The sequence below is a fragment of the Coloeus monedula genome (assembly GCF_965178545.1).
Source record: "Coloeus monedula genome assembly, chromosome: 6".
NCBI lineage: Eukaryota > Metazoa > Chordata > Aves > Passeriformes > Corvidae > Coloeus > Coloeus monedula.
Genome location: NC_138786.1, coordinates 33,944,016 through 33,965,152, shown reverse-complemented (window position 1 = coordinate 33,965,152; position 21,137 = coordinate 33,944,016). Strand labels below are relative to the sequence as shown.

Below are 21,137 nucleotides of genomic sequence, written 5' to 3'. Positions count from 1 at the left end.
GGCCAAGATTCAGTGGATTCCCCTGGACATGAGAAAAGCCATAGCCTGTCTGCAGTTCTACAGTTTCTTATAACAGTTGTGGGCTGATTCAAGCAAAACCTGAGAAACCTTTGTTCATGCTTTAAATTTTACAAAACCAACTTTTAAAAGGTTTATGTCCTACTATTCTTTGCTATGCTATTTAAACCCCCCCAAAAAACAACAACAATCCCTCCCACCAGACCTACCAAACAAAGAATATTACCAAAAAACACCCCTACTGAAAAACACCCCTATCTTCATGGATGCTTAATGTAACTGCAAGACCACCCCTCAAAGTCATTAACTTAAATTAAAAAAAAAAAAAAAAAAAAAAAAGGAGGAGGGGTGGAAGCTAAGCTTAGAATTTCTAATGTTATAACCTTAAATACATACAGGACAGGAAGGAAACCAGCTGGCTGTTGCTTTTTAATATATGGGAGATGATTTAGAGAAGGAAATATTCTAATGCTATGTTAAAGACTTAAACTACTTTGAAAAACTTTTTTTTTAAAAAAGCCAATGTTTTCTATCTATGACATTCTAAAAAAATATAAGAAGTTCCTAACAAGTTGTTTAAAGGACTGTTATAAAAAGGCAGCTAGAAAATAAAATTTGAGTGGATCAAGTCTGCCAATTCAGTTATTTAAAGCATAAGAATCCTGGTGTAAATGAAGTCTTTCTTCTGAAACTGCGAGATACAGCTTTTACTCGGTTTTAAGTTAAAGCACACAAGTAAAAAACCCATGTTTTCACCTGAATTTAACAGCAACATACCTGCCCACAGACCTTCTCCCTTTTCTTTTGGATGCAATTTTTAAATTTTGCTCACAGAAGTTATACCTTGCTCCACTGAAATAAGACGGACAACTCAAGAACAGCTAATGAGCATGGAGAAGGCATAAGAGCAGAGGATATTATGCTGGGGTTTTTTACATTCAAAAACAATGTCCTTCTCAAATGACCTAAAATAAAATTAATCATGCGATAACAATCAGCAGTTTGATAGAGGACTGGAACAGAGAATGAATACATGGATCCTCCACTGGACATCTGGTCTTGCATGAGTGTATCCTGCTCATTACAGCCACAGTACAGGACCCTTTACATCCAAGAGTACTACAGTGGCAAGCAAAGCAGGTCCAAGTGGATGGTTCTAGGGTTTGCCTCGGCTGCAGGGTGCTCTTTGCATAGTTTACAAATTACGTGCTAGACAGAGTTTGCAGTCTCTTAAGAACAACTGAACCTTACAAGGAAATTCTCTAAGGAAGCATGTAAAATGTTTATAAGTGAATAAACAAGGGGAAAAAAAATACACACACACCTCCTAAGAACATGAGCACCTCCTCTGAGCTCGTGCAAGGCAGTCATGAAAGTAGCATGAGAAACAAATTCAAATCCGTACTCACTGATTATTTGAAGACAAATTATATAGAGATATTTTTTTTGCCACACAGGCACACTAAGATTGAATCAATTCTGCCTTCAGATGTACAGACTGTGCTCCCACCAACTCCCACTGAAGTCAGAATTTGACCTATTGTGTACTTTACATTCACATCAATGAAGTCAGTAAGAATGCAGAAAATTGCTTTAGAAAGATGTAAAATTCTTTACTAGTTCTAAAATAAAAGGACAGCTTATTCCTTTTAAACAAACCAGATTGATAGCCATTTGGAAGAGCTTAAAGGAGGGTTAATTGGCATACAGTAAACCTGAATTCTGACAGTGTGGACTTCTAGCTAAAATGACATTCTCTTTGGTGGTCTTAGGACTGTAGGATTAGTTTACAAGAAAGTAGAGAGGGGTTTGAAACCATACCCTGAACGTCAGTGATGAATTACCAGATTAGAAAGGCCTGCCCAAATTCGGATTCAGAAGGGAAAACAAAAAAACAAAAAAGGGGCATAATTTTATCTAAGCCTGAGTTATAGATTAATAGCACGACTGAAAGATCTTTAAAAACAAAAAAAGAAATCAGTAAAGCCCTTCTTTCATAAAACTTTGCTCATACACAGAACTTTATCCCAAACTATGCTCAGAGCTGGGAATATGAACTGCAATAACATCCAACTCAGGGAAATAATTAGGATAGCCAGTTCACAAATAAATGTAAATGTTTCATCTATCATTGTAGATCTACACTACAGAAGATATTCTTGAAATAGATAAGGTAGGATGAGTTTCTCCTGAGAGAAGAAAGCAGAAAACAGGAGCATATAGAGTGTAAGATATACAGTATCAACTATGTCTAAAGTAAGTTTGTCGACTTAAGAGAATTTCCCTTAAAACTGAAAGATGGTCCCTTAAAATGGAAAGAAAACAGTAAAATCTGTAAGCAATTAAAATATAAGAAATATTCTTCACTAATATGATGGTCTTTGTTATGTCTTTTTAATGGAAAACCGCACTGTTACTTCTCTCTTGGATGAAGTAGGGGCACTGCAGTCATTTTTTTCTTTCACAAGCAAAGAACAGAACATACAGAATTGTAAGACATACAGGATGCTAACGCAGATCAACCTATGCCTGTTTCCCTAAAATGAAAGACATCTATATGCATTAAGCATTTTGGTAACCTCTGAATCAAAACTTAATTTTGTAGTACTATAAACTTAAGGAATTTACCTTTTTACACAAAAGGGATAAAAGACTGCTGACTAAATATGTCTATTAAAATAAAACATTATTAAGTTTAACACTTTGCATCTAGAAATATATGTCTAAATTTACCACTGGAAAAAAAAAAAGATATGAACCAGAAATATTTTCTTACTCAAATACATTTTCACATTGTGACAGATGTTTTGCACAAAATATGCTAAGTGTCTGAATACACAAAATGAATCTTAAGTGCATGAACTCAGAAGCAAATGAAAGCTAATCAAAACTCTAATAAGGCAAAGCAGACAAGACTTACTAACTTTAAGGAAAATATTTGTAGTTTACGACTAGAGCAAAAGTATCAATTGAAAAAAATCCTACAAAGGCTGAGGTGGTCAGTATTAACCCTACTGTGGATCTCTTGATTTCAGTAACAGGACTTGTAATATACAGAGTAACGAAATGCAATAGCCTTTGCCAGACTGAGGTCCTATGTCAGCTGCTGTAGGCACTTCTGAAGACAGAAAGTCTATGCTGAAACGTACATAGGAGTTTTAGTCCTTTGCCATTTCTTGCCTAAAAAATATTTGCCATTGCCATAATGCTAATTATTACATTAAAATCTTTAACAAGTGGCAGATTATAATTTGGACTTCATCTTAATACTGAGAAATAAAAATAAAAGGCATTAATAAAGAAATTATATAAAGGTGACAGCTTTTGGCTGTAGAGAACACATGGGGCTCTAAAAATTTTCTCAAGGCAGAGAACTGACAGTTACACTCATAGGGTTTTACAAGTTCTATGGCCTGAGTATTTTTCATTCAAAACAACTTTATTAACAATCTGAGAGCACAGAAAAACAGGAAAAAAAAATCCTGCTGTAAAAACTGACATCCTCCTTTTTTACTTTTTGCAAGAATTTCCTTTATATAAACCATTAGCAAAAAAAATAATGTTTGGGCATGAGGTGGATGCACAGCATACATGGTTGTTTTAGACAAGGGAAATTATGTACCTAGATGAATGGAAGTCGATGAACACCAAGCAGTTTAATCAAGTCAAAATTACTGTTGTCTCAATGAAGCGCTTGGGATACTGTTTGAGCACCAGGACCTCAATATGTTAGGTACTGTACAAATAAAGCACAAGGACAACCCCTCTCCCTTTTTTTTTTTTTTTTAACTGGCAGAAGCCCAATGTACCTCCATTGATTTCAGATGTATTAGGAAGGAAGGGCCTGATCCAAAGCTCACTGAAGTCAACCAAAGTCTCTTTCTGTTGATTTAACAGGCTTTGGATTAGTCCCTAAATAAGAACAGATTTTGGCTCAGCTAAAGGATTTCACTTAAGCCCTCTGCTTGTTCAAGCATCTAGCAGGAGCTAAGAGAACACTGCGGTCCTTCTGAGTAGGAGGCTGTGTTCATTCCAAACTATCCCCTTTAACAGATGTACAGGGTCAGGAGTCCCACGAAATGGAGAACCGTCAGTAAGTGGTGAATCTGAGGTGGGAGGAATTAGGAAGGAAGCTTCAAGCTGAAAAATTTTGATTTGTGCTATTTGTGCTATGTTCCATCCTCTTTAGGCAGGAGTGTAAAATTAGAGAGGGAGTTCATGTGAGTTTCCCAATTTTACGCTCGTAAATTATTTAAAACCTTAGCACCAAGTCCTGCAATAAAATTATATATGTGTATTTGCCACACTCACTCTGCTGAACTCCCTGCGAATGAGGGCTGCCTTTAGTCAAGGTATGACCAGTTTGCAGCTGTATGTGGAGAGGCCCAAGGAAAATTTAAACATATGTAATTACTTAAACAAGTGTCGCCAGAGCAAGCTGGTGGGCATAATGCAAGATTATAAGGAAAAGTGCACTCTTTACTTACTTAAGAATTAAATGCCAGGGTTGTCAAAAAATTTCATGGTACAAATCACATATTAATAGAGAATTTGCTGAATTCCCCTCTCTCGCTTTCATGGCTGCTCCACCAATCCTTGTCAGTTACAGCAAATGCTTTGTTTACACAAGAAAATAGAAGACCCCAATCCTAGCCTGTGCATGAGGAATGTATAGTGCCAAGGGTGTACAAAGGTAACCATCCATAAAATAATTTGAGCTCATTCCATGAGTTATGAGGCCAGCAGTTTAGGACAGCACTCAGTGCAAGTTTGAGCATCTGGAGTTAGCAATGGACTTCAGCCTCAGAGCAGCTGGGAAGTCAGTGAAGCAGGGGGAAACCACTTTGTCTTTCTCTTTCCTGGGCTCACTGCCCCGGCTGTAGGTAGGAATAGGGTCACCAGGGCCATTGTGCCAACTCTGCCACCAGACAATTTCCCTGTGTTAGCTCCTTATGCTGGGGTAAAGACAGCTTCACTAATAACCTAAAAACAGACAGGCTTTGGGGCTGTCACTTATAAACCACCCATATGTAGCAGTAGAAAACAAAGAATCATTTACTTTCTCCAACTCCACACCTACCTGAATTAATATATGGAATACAATCAAACAGAAGCAGTCAAATTCCTTTAAGCTTGAGTTTACTGCATAGCTTTATTCTCTCGAACAGAGAAATTTTCAAAACTGTTAGCATTTCAAGAAATTAACTGAACTGAGAGCACAAATTAATTTTCTCTGAAGCTCAATTTAACACATAAAAACCACCAGAGGAAAAAAATTATTCAAAACTTTGCCATGCAAATATAAAAAACCTGGTGCTTATTAACATTTGTCCTCTAGAATGCAGGGCACGATGAAGTTTTGTTCCAAAATATATTGGGAAGTATTAGACTTTATAACTATCTTTTTGTAGATCCTACATGTCTTAATGGCAATAGTTCCTATGGGAATTATAAAAAAAACTAATAGGGTTTTTTTTGTGTATTTGTTTTTTAAGATAAGAGAATTATGCTCTGGTTTCATTTATTGTGATGAATTCGACCCAAACTTTGCATATCTGAAAGCAGTAGCACCCCTGCTCTTGCTACCGATTCCATGCAAAAAGGATCAAGATCTTATGGGAATAGTGTCTTTTTTTTCTCTCCTCTGAGAAGGAAGAACTGCTTTTAACTGACTCACACTGCCTTCCTTCAAACCTTCTCTGGAAAGTCCTCCACTGATTCATGAACAAAAGACAGATCTTTCATGAGTACTGTAACTGTGATCAAGACACCTAGTTGGTGCACTTTAAAATATTATTTTTAGGTTCTGTAGAAAGCCAAACTACTAAATCTAGATCGTTGCACTTATTAAGACTAAAAAAAAGTAATAAACAACTCTAAAACAGCAACAAAAAATGTATCAATTCCCCCTCAAATGGATAAGATGTATTTCATAGTTAACAAAAAACACCTAAATAGGAAGTAGACTATTCATGATACTGCTGCCATCTCTGACGACCTAAGCTTTTATTCATAGCAACCACTGCCTTTGCATATGCTGAAAACTCACAGGCAACAAAGCAGGAGGTATGCTACATCTTCTCATGCCAGGATGAGGAAAATCAATGTCCATGTTTAAAAGACAGAGCTATTGATGTGCAGGGTCACTAAGCATCACAACCTGTTCTATAGATCTAGAGTACTAAGGAATTCCTAAAGAAGGAAAAAAAAGCCAACAGTGCATTTTATAAACTTGTTTAAAACCAAACCCTTGAGTCCCTAGGAGCTAAATATGAACACAAAATCCAAGTTTTCCTTCATCTAGAGTTAACTGTGCTTGTTCAGGGGGAGAGAAACAAAACCACTAAACTAGTAATACAATATATAATGATACAGTGATTTTTTAAACATTGAAAACACTTTAGACTTTTCGTCTTTACGGAAACATCACTAAAGAAGTGGTGATGTGATCCATGCCCTCCTTTTTTCACTACTTCATAACTCTTGTTCATTAAAAACAAAGTTATAATACAAAGTTAAAAGATCAAGGCTATTTCATTCACATATTTTCACCTTTGTGGAAAAAAGAGGAAGTGTTTTTAAATAAACAATACAATAATTTACGAATGCAGTATATCCAGAGCTTATTTTATTAAATTCAAGGAGGCCAAGAGAAGTACACACCTGAATTTTCTACATAAACTTGCATTCCTGGAATATCTGAGCAGTCCACAACAACAGATGACCATTTCATACAATTCATGGAACTCTAGTGCCCATTGTACAGATCGAAGAACACATGTCAGAGAGGGCACATAACTTACACAAGGTACACTCAGATCCAGTTCTGCACTTAGTTGCTCCTGGGTAGACAGACATACCTTTACTGCATGAGAAGCTGAGAAGCTACAGGGAAGCCCACCAAAATAACAGATGTCTTCCCAGCGACCATACTTGTTATTTGGATAATGCCTGCAGGTAGTGGGATAATTAAGGTGGCCGCCACTGTTTCCCTGTATTATCCTATCTTTATGAACACACTGCTTTTTTTATAGCTCATGTAACACCAGAAAGTTGCAAATCTAAATTTCTACATGTGTTTTCAGGTGTACTTTGTTATTCTTGCAAACATTTTTAAGTACTCTTTTACATTTACTGCATGCACAAAGACTTTCACGAAGCAGTAGAAACCACTGGTTAAAATGACAATCACTTATTTGAAGATGATATCCCAAATATATAGATACTCATCTGATTCTAAAAATCCTCAGCTTATCAAGACTTAACTTGTAGATGGCTTGATTTTTTAGTGAATGAAAAACCTATCTGAATCATACAATAACTTAAGTGAATAGCAAGGTAGAAAACAGGAGAAATTACTCACTTTAGCCTATATAGATCTTCCTGCAACCTCAGCTCCAGCTTTAACAACCTGTGGTACCTGTTACTAGAAATTACACTAAGAAAGTATATTTAGACACCAGACTTAGGTTTATTCATACCCCACAATCAGTTACTTAAATGAGAAGTGATTTTATAAATTAAAAACAACATTTTACAGCAATTCAATATCAGAACGGTTTGAAAATTCAGAACTGTACACAAATGTGCCAAATCACATTAAGATTCAGATAAACACAGCTGTCAAAGCTTCTTCACCTGTCCCACTTCCCCTCCTATATAGATAGAGAAGCTGCTCAGAAGCTGTAAGAATCAAGGAGTGGTTAGCACTCCTCAGGCAAGAAGACAAGGCATTCAGACAAAAGGCCAGCATACTACAATGTCTGGTGCCATAATGCAGTGTTTGATACTCCAGAGGGCCTTCAACAAGTACTGTACAGCAAAAAATCAATCAAAAATCAGCATGATAACAGAGCATGAGTTGCCCTCTAATAGCCTTAAGTCCCACATGGCTACCAGGGTCCCTTTCCTTCACCAGGCTGCCCTGAGCTGGGTGAGCCTGCCCTCCTGCCCTGAGCACTCTGGATAGGTTGGTACCTCCTACCTATGGCTTTCCCCTTCATTCTGGTTCTGGTAGGGGTGAAGCTAATTTTCTTCACAGTGGCTACTATGGGGCCATGTTTTCTGTTTGTGCTGGAAACAGTGTTGATAACACAAGGGGGGTTTTTGTTGCTGAGCAGCCCTTGTACAGCATCACCAGCACAGAGGCTGGAGCGCACAAGAACTTGGGAGGACACACACCTGGGGTAGGTGACCCCAGCTGACCAGAGGGATATCCCACACCATATGGTGTATTGCTCAGTGTATAGTGCTGTGGAAAGAGAAGGGGAAAATGCCCAGAGTGATGTTATTGTTGTCCCCTTAAGTCACCCTTATTCATGATGGAGCCCTGCTTCCCTTGAAATGGCTGAAGACCTGTCTGCTGAGGAGAAGTACTGAATTCATTGTTCTACTTTACCTATTAAACTGTCTTTATCTCAACCCATTAGTTTTTTCAATTTTACCCTTCAGATTCTCTCCCCCATCTCACTGGCAGAGGGGAATGTGCAAGTGACTGTGTGGGGCTGAGATGACAGCTGGGGCTAAACCACAACCACCTTGCACAGTAAGGGAAGCTAACAATGGCTCTTTTTAACTTTTAAAAGTGGATTGATTTTTCTTGGCATAGATTTGAAGGCTGTCAGTTCTCTCTCTTTTTTTTTTTCTTAAATAAATGTCTCCTCTAAGTAAACCTACTGATTTTGGACTGTAAACACCCTTAGCATTAAATAGATCCCTCCAATGCTATGGCTGAATACACAGGTGATTCCTCTGTCACGTTTAACAAGTACAACTCTAGATGTACAAGAGAAAGAAATACTGTTCAATTCCATGAAAATTGTTATGCATGCAACAAAACGGGCCTACAAATATTTCACTCATATGGTAGGTTTAATTTCAATATTTCTTTAATTACTTTCCAACAATGTCTGGTTTCTGTTGAATTTACGCTAGTACTTGGCATTTGATGCAACCCCAAAAAGATAAGATACATATGTCCCCTCTTCACAGTCTTGGCATTTTTACCTTAACTCAGGCATTGAAGAGATTGGTTTGAAAAATTACCTTGCTGATTAGCTGGGTTTTCTGGTAAATATATTGCCTTAACCCTTACATTTTGAATATGACATAAGGTATACAAACGTTCTGTCTGACTCAACAGCAACATATCATGGTTTAAGGAGGACATGTACGCTCATCTCTGTGAGCAAAGAAAGAGCTAATTGGGAGTTAGATTCAGTGTGATTATCAGCTTGTTTATGATAAGGGAGTACTCTTCTGAATAGCACTGTAAATTCATTCCCTGATTGTGGTGTTAAACCACAGCTCACCCCTCCCCCCCCCCCCTTTTTTTTTATTTGGTTAGAAGGGGCTTTAAACTATTTTAAGCAGATGACAGTGTCATGCTTTGATTTTCATCCATCTTAAAAAATAAATCAGCTACATGAGCCTGATGTCAAATTTCACTTTCTAATCGGAGAAAGGCACATTTTAAGTGTTTACTATAAGAACACATTTGGGTAATTTTTCCCCATGTCATTATGAACATTAGACTGACCCAATTAATATGAAATGTTTCTATGCTGCTGGAACAGACCGTGTTACAGAAAGAGCCATTTGCACAACCTGTTCATGATTATGGGCCATAAGGACACAAAGATGGCATAGACATTTGTGGACCATCTGAATTCTTACAGGGGAACGGGAAAGAGGAAAAAAAAAAATTTTGTAAGCTGACTGTTGTGGGTCATGTTTTTTAATCCAGAGTATTGGACATGTAACACAGCAACAAGAGCTGATCATTTTGTTTAATCACCTTTTGGATCCGTGCCAGATGGTCTCTATTGAGAGCGCTGCAAACAGAGAGAGATGAACTGCGTCTAACATGCCACTAGAGCTTTCCCGTAAATGTCTGAGAACTGAATCCAACAAGAATTTAGTCTCAGAGCAGAAAGGGATACATTTAAAAACTATGTGCATTAACTATACTTTTCCCCATAGAATCCTCACTTGGCATGAATAATTTACCCTCTCTTATGCTAATGGGATCATGAAAGTATCCCTGTGTCTTTAGTGCAGCTATTCTCAGCTTTCAGTAATTACCCCACCCAGTGAAAATAACATGGCTCCTGCAGCTGAACGGCCTACCAGTACCTGGCAATTAGAAAGATCATGGCTGACAGAGGAGCGGTCCAGAGATGGACACACAAGCTTCGGCAGCCTGAGGAGCAGCTTGAAAAATTAAAAGCCTTCCACTGTGAACATTTCCGTAGTTGCTTAGGATCAACATGGAGAGAGCAGCTCCTGCAAGGGCATTCTTATTTTTTAAGATTGAGCAGCCCTTGTACAGTATTCCAACGTCCTGTTCAGGCACCCTCATATTAAGAAATAGAAACATTTCTTAGTCATCAACAGTTAAAATAAAGCTTATGGCTTGGGTTTTTTTAATAAGAGCGGTCTTAATAAACAAGAGGGAGAGAATTAAAAAGTCAATTAATGAGTGTCTTTCGGTATCTGACAATTTTATCTGCCAACACAAAGGAAACCCTGTAGTATTTCATTAGTGAAAAGTTTTTATAAAACCATTACAAAGCACTAGGCTTTGACCTCTGTCCATAGCACTCCACGTTAGGTAGTTCACTATGTAAAAATTATCAGGCTAAAACATCTGGGAAAGAAAGCTATGAAACAGCAGGGAACGTGGCTGGTTTATTGTTTATCTTTTGTTTATGAGGCAGTATTCAAGTTTAATTACTACTCTAAATTAAACTCTAACAGGCATCAGGAGACATCCCTTTACACAACTATGTTAAAAAAAAAAATCCAGAGATTCCAACACTAGATCTTTCAAATAAATTGGTGTATATAGGAAGAAATTAGTCTGTAATAACACAGGAAGATATTTAAGCACTTAATACTGTATATTTGAATGTGTTGCATTTTGAATCATTAATATTGTAACAAACATACAATTATAATTTACTGAATGGAATGTTATTTAGCATTTGGAGGCAGATTGGGTTAGGCTGAATAGGATCTGAGATGGAAAGAATGGCCTAAGGGGAAATCCTACCTTTTTATTTTGAAATACAAATACATAAATAAATATATATAAGCACACATACACATATATGTATTTTTAAATACCCAGAAACATGAAGTCAGAGGCAAACCTCTCCACAGTAACAATCTTTTAAGTAAAATCATGTCATTTTTTTCTCTGAACATTCACATATAAAAGTTCACTATGAAGGAAAGAGTTCACTATGTTTACCGTAAGTGACCAGTTTTAGATGAACTTAGCTGTAGGAAAAAATAAAAGTTGAAAGCAACTAGCAAAAGATTATTCCAGATGGCATCTGTCATATTGTATTTAGGGTTATTTTAAAGAGATTACTGCCACTATGAAAACATTCCATTGACAGAGTTTTACTAGGCTGCATTTGAAACCCCGGCAAAACATACTACAAATATGGAAGTAAATGTGTATGTAGATTTTTATCTACATCTAAGTATACAAACCTACATGGATTAAAAGGTAAGAGTGAGATGAGTAACTTCAATACAAGTATAATATTTTAAACACCACGCACACACTCTCTAAGCTTTAATTTAATTAAAGGTGAGGAATTTGCTACCAGCCTGATTATTAGAAAACTGCATAGTGAAGTGAAGATTCACTATGAAATTTTAATGCTACTTATTGAATAGTGGGTAGGGACACACCCCTTTTTGCAATTATTGTTTAATTGCTGGAGTTGGCAAACATTTATTTTTTCTTGCAATAGACAGAAATAAAAGAAAGGATGGGAGGATACCAAAATTTGACTATATTTAGCCAAGCTGGTTCTGGCATGATCATGGTTAATGTGCATGTGGTGTGCAGTGTGAGCTCAGCAGTTACTGGGCCAACTGTCTCAGTGTTTCTGGGAATTCTGCCTATTCACAGTGCAGGGATTGTTCAATTGCTGCAAAATGTACAAAATGAATTTTACAAAAATGAATTGTAAGGAAGGCCCCATTACAACGATTTTACAGCAAAGATGTCAACATCAATTTTTCTTTCATGCATAGCTAATGATTAAAACAACATATTCCATTTGCCTAAGAATTTATTTCTTATTGGCACATCAAAATATTGAAATACAAAGTTATCTTTACTCTACCCTTATTACTCATTGCTGCTGAACCCACACCATTGTTCAAACCATGAAAAAATAAAGCAAACTTGGCAAGAAATACTTAAAACAAAGGCTCATCAATATTCTCCAATTTGTCAACATCTCAATTACAGCAATGGAAAAAATGTAAATTTCATGTGCTTTGAACACTAAGGGGTCTATTCTTCTGTCAGTGCACATGCGTAACTCCCATCACCATTAATGGGAATTACTCATACATATCAACACAAGGACGGGCCCCTCAAACTTGAAAGGAAAAGATGAATTAATAAGGGCTACTTGCTTCCTGTATCTTCCTCAGTTGAAAAAAGACATTGTTCTTTAAGAGTTTTTCATACTTCATACAGTTCACCTTTATGAGAACTGTGCCTTCTGAAATAATGCATCTCCAGTGAAGCATTATTTATTAGCAAGTTTGATTTTTCACAGTCTGGATGTTTGAGCCTTTCTATCAGGAGTTTCCTTTCTTACAGAAGGCAGCTCTCTCCCAATAAAACCATACCCTATCATTTTATAGGTAAAAATACAAAAGAATAAAAATGTGTTCTGAATCCTTATGATGAATATGCACACTAGCTTCAGCAGGCTTACCATACTTACAGAACTAGGAAAAAGAAGTTTTAGCATTAGCTTTTGGGTTAGCTTCCAAAGACTTAGCATGAACATGTTATTTTTTAATTGCTGCTAACATCAACATATCCCTCTCCTTTTTCTAACCACTGGAGTCTGGTTCTAAGATTTGTGTAGTGCCAGTAGAGTTTCTAATACTAGGATAGACATTTGGGCTTTATCTCCTAGTCTTGTAAACATTGACTTGCATACTATTTTTATTATAAGATGGTATATACTGAATAGGAAATATACTACCTAATTTTTCCAACAAGCATCAGTCCAGAGAGTTAACCTGTGATGGATGCTTCACTTCAGTTAATATCTTAGTTGACTTTGTCCTGAACCAGAGCATGGAGTCTTTGCCAAAGAAAGCTATTGTGGACAGACATCAAGCTGGCACAGAAGTGCTTCTAAACTACTTTGAGATTTGCCCTAGAGAGTAGCCTCAGATATTATTTATAAAGGGGCAGATCATTCAGCACAAGTAGTTACATTAAAAAAAAACCCAACAACTAAAAAAAAAAAAACCAAAACACAAAGCCAAAAAAGCCAGACAACAATGAATTACTCACTCACATGCATAAAGCAAAGTAGATGTGATACTCATTTATATTTTTACTGCTCCATAACCTATAAGAATTTTCTTATCTCTGGCTTCTTACTTATGATCAAGTTTGTCACCCCAGGTCTAATCCTAAAAAGATGCTGACCTTCCTGAATATCCTGAGGGAAGACTTGGATGGATCAGGCCCTTTGAGTGAGTGAACTATGAATATGACAGATCAGGTATACAATCCTGGTATCATAAAATGTGAAACTCAAATTATTCCCTGGTGCTTTCCTGTAGACCACATGTTTTTAAACCTTAAAAAGATTTATTTCCCATTTTTCATGCATAATCTGCCGTATTCATTATTTGCAATATCCCATAAAGAAATTAAACAGGAATTAAAGTCTGGGACATCATATCCATCACTGTGGTACAAACTGATGCCAAATTTTAGAAGTCATTTAGCCTTTTATGTAAAGGCAGTGGCTGTTTTCACTTTGTTTCACAAAGAATAAAGAAAACACAATACCCCAGAAGACTTTCAGATGTGTTTTTTCCTCTCCAAAGAAAAGGGTGGATGATAAAGCTACACACACCTTTTAATCTTCCACTTAGAGTTTTTACACATATATTCTTTGGCAAAAACCCCAGGGTCTTCTCTTTCGCCTCCCCTTCTCTCACCCCCTTTCCTGCCATCTCCCCTGCTATAACTCAGCTAACCCAACAGAACCAGTCAGTTTTAAATTTCAGTTGGGACCCCGGTGACCTGTTAATGAATCTACAGAGAGGAGAAAAACTCACAGTGTTGAGTTATGCCTGGTGTTGCTAGCTGACTTGGAGTCAGAAATGCTTGAAGCGTTAACGTAATTGCAAGAATGTGAAAAATGAAGCGTTGGGCTCCTGAGCAAAGCGAAAGGTCAAAGCAAGCCCTACACAAAACAAGTCTCTGGAAGATGGCCTCATTAGACCATTAAATCAGCTTCTCCTTTTTCTCCTTTGTAAGATGTTTAGAGTGTTTTATTTTTATTATTGGATACATTTAACTCTTTCCAGGGCAGGCGGAAAGTTGATCAGACCTACTACATAATTACTAATCTTTAAAATAGTATTATACAGCATTGATTTGCATTTGTGGATCTGAACTGGGATAAAGTCAATAAATGCTTGGTGGATTACAGATCACTACTACTTTGGTTTGCCAGATGATCAATATGTTGTATAGCTTAGTTTTCTGTTGAACAAGTGAGGTGACATGCTAAGAACAACATAGACACTAACCACTAATAAAATTAGGATAATCTTTCAACATTTACTGCCTGAAGGCCCTTTACTTAACTCTTCCAATGCCAGCATGTTTCTAATAATACCAAACAGAGACTAGATTAACCCTTTTGGTGCCAAAGGGCAACCATGCAATGTAGAGAAGAGACTGTCCTCCATAAAGAGACAAAATGCCTATACATTTTTTACTTGGTTCAAACTGTAAGAATTATGGAAGGACTCTTCCAGGTAATAAATATCTCTACCTCATGCAGAGAAAGTCTGCAAAAAACAGTCATCACTCACCCAAATCCTTTCCATCTCCTCCGTCCCCAAAAGAAAATAAAAGAAAATAATAATTAAAAAAAAAAAAATCACAGGATGCACATCATAGACTTAAGGCAAAAGCAGAGACCCCTGGAAAGAGTGCTCTCAAAAGCCAGAAGAGACTGGCTCTAGGATGAATCAATCTCTGCTGCCACCAGGCATTAGTGGAGAAGACTGTAAGTTGCTAATGTAACCCAAGATTCTCTAATGAGCTCCCATTTCCAAGAAATCCTTTGGGGCAAGTGGAATACTTGAAGCAGCATTTGTGGAAGCTCTTGGCAAAACTGGAGGGAAACCAAGCTGACCCAAGTAAGTAACTGGACTGGAATAGCTCAAGAGGGCATCTGTCCTTCTTGGCATTGCCTGGGAACAGCTCACTGCCAGATCAGGAATCATAAGGCAAACTCTGCCCCCCTCAAGAAAGCCTAAGGAAAATTCAAGACAGACTTCACTCTCTTTAGTCTTTCCCAGGACTGAGAGGGGGAAGAGCAATCCAGAGCCATCTCCAATGGGAATTCTGCTGGTGCTGCAGAATCATCTTTCAGCTGCCAGCAGCTGAATGGAATGGTGATTTGCCACTGGAAGTCTGCTTCCCTTTAGAGGGCCCAGCTGAGCACAAAGGGAAACATACCAGCCATGTTTTACCCTGCTACACTGGACAGCACTAGTGACTGATTTGTTCCTCTTCTGCAGAAATGAATAACAGGTTTGTTGAAATCATCTATATTAGCAGAAACCTGTTTCCAAAGGAAAGTTGGTGCAGTAATCATCAACTGCTTTTTCTAATGCTTAGCAATATTTCCCAAGCAACCTGAGTTACATGACAAGGGATCAGAGACTATGAAATGCAAGATCCCTGGATATTGATAAAAGGGATTTCTTTATATCAAGCACGGCTCAACAAAGGAACTTTTCCAATTTCTAAGGGATTCCTGGGGCAGAGGTGTAAGGAAACTTCCTCCCTAGGGGTGGAATGAAGATGGCAGACCACTCGAAGGAATAATTTTTAAGCATGCAAATCATGTGCTACACCAAGCACTTTAGCTACACTATACCATGTAAACATTTGATCAACAGTAACGCCTATGGCCAGCCAATAGGCATAACACCAATATGCTGTTTAGCAGTCAAGCTCTCCCTATCATTAATGGTTGAGGCTGCAGTGGTTCATGCTGGGTCTTGTACAGCTCCAATTTAATCCCATAGCAAAAAACCCTTGTGACTCATTTTGGAGTTGGATCACACCCTGTGCCATGGCCGCTTTCTATCAGCAATAAGATTACAAACGTATAAACAATTCTTACAAATAGGAGACAAACCCAAACCACTCTACCGGAAACAAACTTTGCAAGTTCCTAGAATCGCAACGGGTGCAACAACAGATCACCAGACAGATGAGGGAAACTGGCTCTGTGCCAAGCAGTGGGCCACGTAAGAGACATCAAATCACATATCTGTGATTCTAAGCATGGCAAATATAATGGTGGGAAGCAGTCTGCAGCATGAGAATAGTCAAAGCAGCTCTAGCCCTGAAGGCTTCTACCTTCTTCAGTTCTGGGATCCTGCAAGGCTAGTTGGATGTCAGCCCTGTAGTTGGCTCTGCTGGGCATGTGGGGGAAAAGACAGGCAAAATACTGCAGGTGAAGGAGAAACATCTCCTGGTGAGACCATATCATAAGACCTTATAGAGGTAATGTCTCTCACACTAGCAGAAGCTTACCATGTTTACAAAGAAAACCAAGAATGGAGTCCACCTTAGATTTTGGACTTAAAAAAAAAAAAAAAAAAAAGAAAAAAAGAAAAAATCAGCTCTTGAGTCAAGATCCAAGAATGACAGCAGGCCATCTTTACCCAACGTTTAGCACTGGAGGCTTGACTCTTACACCTTCTGGAGTCACTTATTCTTCTAATGAGCACATGTAAAACACTATCATAACAGAATGAGAGCCTTTGACACTCACTCAGCATGGATGCAGATGACCACACATAAGGTGCAATGCAGTAGGAAATAAAACAAGAAACCCTGAAATAATAATCAAACCCTCTGAACCCTGAGAAAGTTTCACTGTATATAGATATAGAAGAGGTTTTGCAGTTCAGGTATATCTCTATTTACCATTCAGAATTCAGATTTTCAGAATCAGGAAAAAATATGTACAAGCAAACATTTCAAGAAACATTTTTCTGTACAGTTTGGGGCTCGCTTCTACTTTATATAATTTAGCAGCTTCATAACTTCACATAGAAGTATCTTTCCCAGAAAAAACTGCAGGTTAAACTCTTTAACCCATCTTTAACTCAACTCAAACAACTGCACCGCAGCTGGAGAGTATGTCTGTCATTATATTTACTTACACCACACAAAAATAAACTGTAGATAACCAAATTTGTAAAGGAATTGGCAGAACTAATCAATTGTTATTACAAAGCTTGTTTGAAGATTAGATATTTCGCTTTGAAATAATAATAAAATGCAGCTAAGTGGGTTAGGAAAAGGAAATACCGTCTCCCTAACTTACAGCTGATTATACTGCAAGTCTGCCACTCCATGTTTACTCTAAGGCAGATGTACTGATATAATGAAAAAAGCTGGAGTTATTTTAGTCATGCCTACTTTGTGGAGGGAAAAAGTTTGACCTTTTACCTTGCTCGCTGCTGTTGTCTCCACTCTGGGAAGCGTGGCCCCCGCTGGAGGGCCCTGGTGTGCCTGCCGAGTGCGTTGAGGTTGCATCATCGTGGTCTCTCCAAGATGAAGGATTCTGGTGTCAGAGTGCCAAGGAATTTTTTCCACGGTTCCCATTCCAATAGCAAATGAAGAACAGAAAGCAAACCAGGAGAAGAGGGGAGGAAGGGGAGGAAAGTATACACATTAGCATTTGTGAAATGTGCCAAACACCTATACTATTTGCACAGTGTAATAATTCTTCAGCAAAGGCAACCAGAGGAGATACAAAGATTTACTTGTTAAAACATAAGACAGATTTTTTTTCTTTTTTAAACTTTCCACAGAGTTGTCTGGATTTAATTGTTTGAGTAGTACTGCATAACAATATTTCAGGAGAGACAAAAAACCTGTAAATAGAGTTTCTCACTGAGCTCTACAGGGTAGTGGAGGGGCAGGGGAGGGAAGAGCATCTACCTACATAGTTTATGATACTAAGTGCTCTCATTAGGATCAGGATAGTTGGTATGCAAACTATCTCCCCACACTTTGTTTTTCCACACTGACTACAGCTGCAAGGGGAGAAGAGGAGGGAAAATGTTTCAAGATGTACAGGGAACACGCATGGGAGAGGAGTGTGCCGTCATTCCCTAACCACTCTGTCACCCATTTAAATGCTGGAAAAACTTCCAACAAGATCAAAGTTTTGAGGGGAAAAAGCAAGCTTTCTCTGAAAGACATTATATACCAGGAAAGATGCTTCCTCACCCCCAGCCATCACCTTGATATGACACATTTCAAGAGACTTTCTAGATTTATCACTCTAACAGTTCACTTACAAGAATTGTCAAGAATAACCACCAGGTGATTATATAAAATAACATGTATAGTGATTTTTATGTAATTCTTTCCACATTACTATGCATAAAACACTACAAAAGGGAATGCAGAAGACAGACTTACAAAGTTTGCAAAACTTGGCTAAGTAAGAGCTGAACTACTGTACTTAAGTCACATAATTCATGTATACTTTCTAATTTATTGGGTATTGGCTTTCCCAGAGAGAGGAGCTGCTATTTAAAAGGATAAGTGAGGAAAACTTAATGTTACAGTTTAGTGCTACTTTGTTGAATGTATTCTCCTCCTGTCCTCCTCCCCTTTCCTGATCATTCCCAATACCCTGCTGTTGCTTAAAGGAAAACAGGAATTCTACTGTACAGGAAGAGCTTTATCAGCACCACATGAAGGCAGGCAAGAGATGGAATTTCCTCTGGCAGAAAAGGAGAGCAAGAACACATGAAACAGATCAGAGTAGGGGTTGGACCTGCATTACTTGTCACCTGTATGCAACAACTTAAATCAAGCACATTATAATAATTCAAATACAAAAAACCCAACAAATCTCCCCTCAAAAAAAAAAAAAAAAAGCTTCTTAAGTTTGATTGTGGTTTAAATCTGTGTTGTGAAATACCACTAGACTATTAAAGCATGAGGAGAAGCTGAAAGCAGCAAGTGACAAGTTGGATAAATTCTTTGAGCAGGACTGATTCTGACCTCAGCTACATCAATGTGTAGTAGGAATAAGTTCAACATAATCAACTGATTTACCCATTGTAAAATACAGTGTGTGATTGGGACCAAGTCCCAAAATCTATATTGAAACATCTCAAAGTAATCTTCTAGCACTGATTAGTACCACATGCTGTACAGCAACGCAGAATAGAACTGCCAAGTAACGGCTTGCTACAATACCCAGCAACATAAATCTGACAGGCCTGACCTGGTTCGCAGCAGAGACAAAGGAAAGAGCCCATGACTTCAAAAGGTTCCCAGTAAAGTCTCAGGTGACCAAAGGGTAAGAAGGATCCAAATCCCCTTCACCTTACAAAGACAGACACACACATACACCCACGTATGTGGTTCCATGACAGGAAGACAGGAGTAAAATCAGAAGACAGGTCAGGATCTGAAATTTCCCTCACCTGTCAGCACAGCAGGTATCACAACAGCACTTATGGCACCAAATCACCACCCCCTCCAAAACCTAGAAGACTGATCTACTTTTCCTCTCAGAGAACTATAACAGGAAAAAATGTCACCAAACAATAGCATTTTATGTTCTTTGAGGTTATTGTGTTAATTTTCTCTAATGAATACTGTTATTCCCCACAATTTCATCAAAAAAAAAAACAAAAACCACCAAGAAAATAAAACAAATAAAACCCCCACATTTTACCATCATTTTTCAGTCAGGTGGAGAGAAACACAAAAAGAAAGATGGGAACTCTTGAAAGTTGAGGCAGCCCAGATGTTATTAAAAAGAACAAAAAGTTGAAAATAAGGTTAGCAAAAAGTTCAGATGGAAATAAAATGCAAAAACTGTGCAAGTTTCTTTACAGCCTGGATTAAAACACAGTTGTGCCTATGAGCTTCTCTTTTTATCTCTGACTTAGGAAGCCACTCAAATAGCTTCAAGCTGAAGGCAAACAGCAGACAGGAGCTCTTCAGCCCTCTGCAGCCTCTTAGCGTCAGCTGTTTGCCGGATGGTAATCAGATAAAGAGCTAGAAGAAATACATGAAAAAGAAAAGAAATAATAGCGTAGCATGAGTTTAGCCCTCCAACAACATCGTGCTGGAACCTTCTTTTAGAAAACGTAGTAATTGCAACATGTTCACCTAGGCTAAATTTTCAGGGAACACAGTGAGTTATGCTAATTTTGTGTACTGAGGGCTCTCTTGCGCTAGCTGCTGTTGGAGCTCCTTATCACATGTATGAAAGTTACAATAATTAACTGGTAACAGCTCGGCTATGTTTTAAGGCAAATGCCATCCAAAACCTATCATACAATATTTCAAAAGCTAGACTGGCCTTTCTGTTTCAAAGCCATAAAAATGTGGAAAGGATCACTGAATGAGACTTTCCACAGCTGAAAACACTTGCTGTCTCTACCAGGCTGAGTTGTTCTTGACCTCAGTTTGTAGATCCGATTTGAGAAAGAGAAACTGTATTGATTGAGAATTCAATGTATTTCTTATGACACAGTTTTCTTGAGGAAGCATTTTGGCAAAATTTAGTTGAAGGACAGGAACTATAAGATAGGATACTTACTAAATGCAACAGTAGAATGTTGAAGGAATTTGAAAGGGAGAAAAGTAGCTAGACTTTAATACTATAAAAAATGACAAATAATTTTAGGGGTGGAGCTTACAGACTCATAAAAAGGCAGCATTCTTTTGCTTTGGACTAAGATCATTGTACAAGTCAGTGAACTGCTCTTTTTCTCTCCTAGACCATTTCCAACCTCACAGCCCTCAAAAAAAATTCTTTGACAAATGACTAATCATAAGTAATTATTTCTTTCACATCTTCACCGAAAAAAAAACCCCAACAAAAATAAAACAAAAACAAACAAAAAAAAAAAACCCGAATGGCACCTCTAAAGTGTGCTTCACTGGAAAACTTCATCAGTATTTTTGAGGTACATGAAGAGATCCTAGTCTAAAGCCCACTAATATTAGCTGCAATTTTTCTGTTAGTTTCAAAGAA

At 37.8% G+C, this 21,137-nt stretch overlaps 1 protein-coding gene across 3 annotated transcripts in view; it reads right to left on the bottom strand.

Annotated features, from left to right (window-relative positions):
- Positions 1-21,137, bottom strand: part of MEIS2 (Meis homeobox 2) — a gene marked incomplete at its 5' end in the record, with an annotated part of 171,701 nt that overhangs the window by 138,436 nt on the left and 12,128 nt on the right. For all 3 annotated transcript variants that reach the window (XM_082282719.1, XM_082282720.1, XM_082282721.1), the window contains one exon: positions 17,573-17,687. In XM_082282719.1, the coding sequence (XP_082138845.1) occupies positions 17,573-17,687 (115 nt within the window). The remainder of the gene's footprint in view (positions 1-17,572; positions 17,688-21,137) is intronic.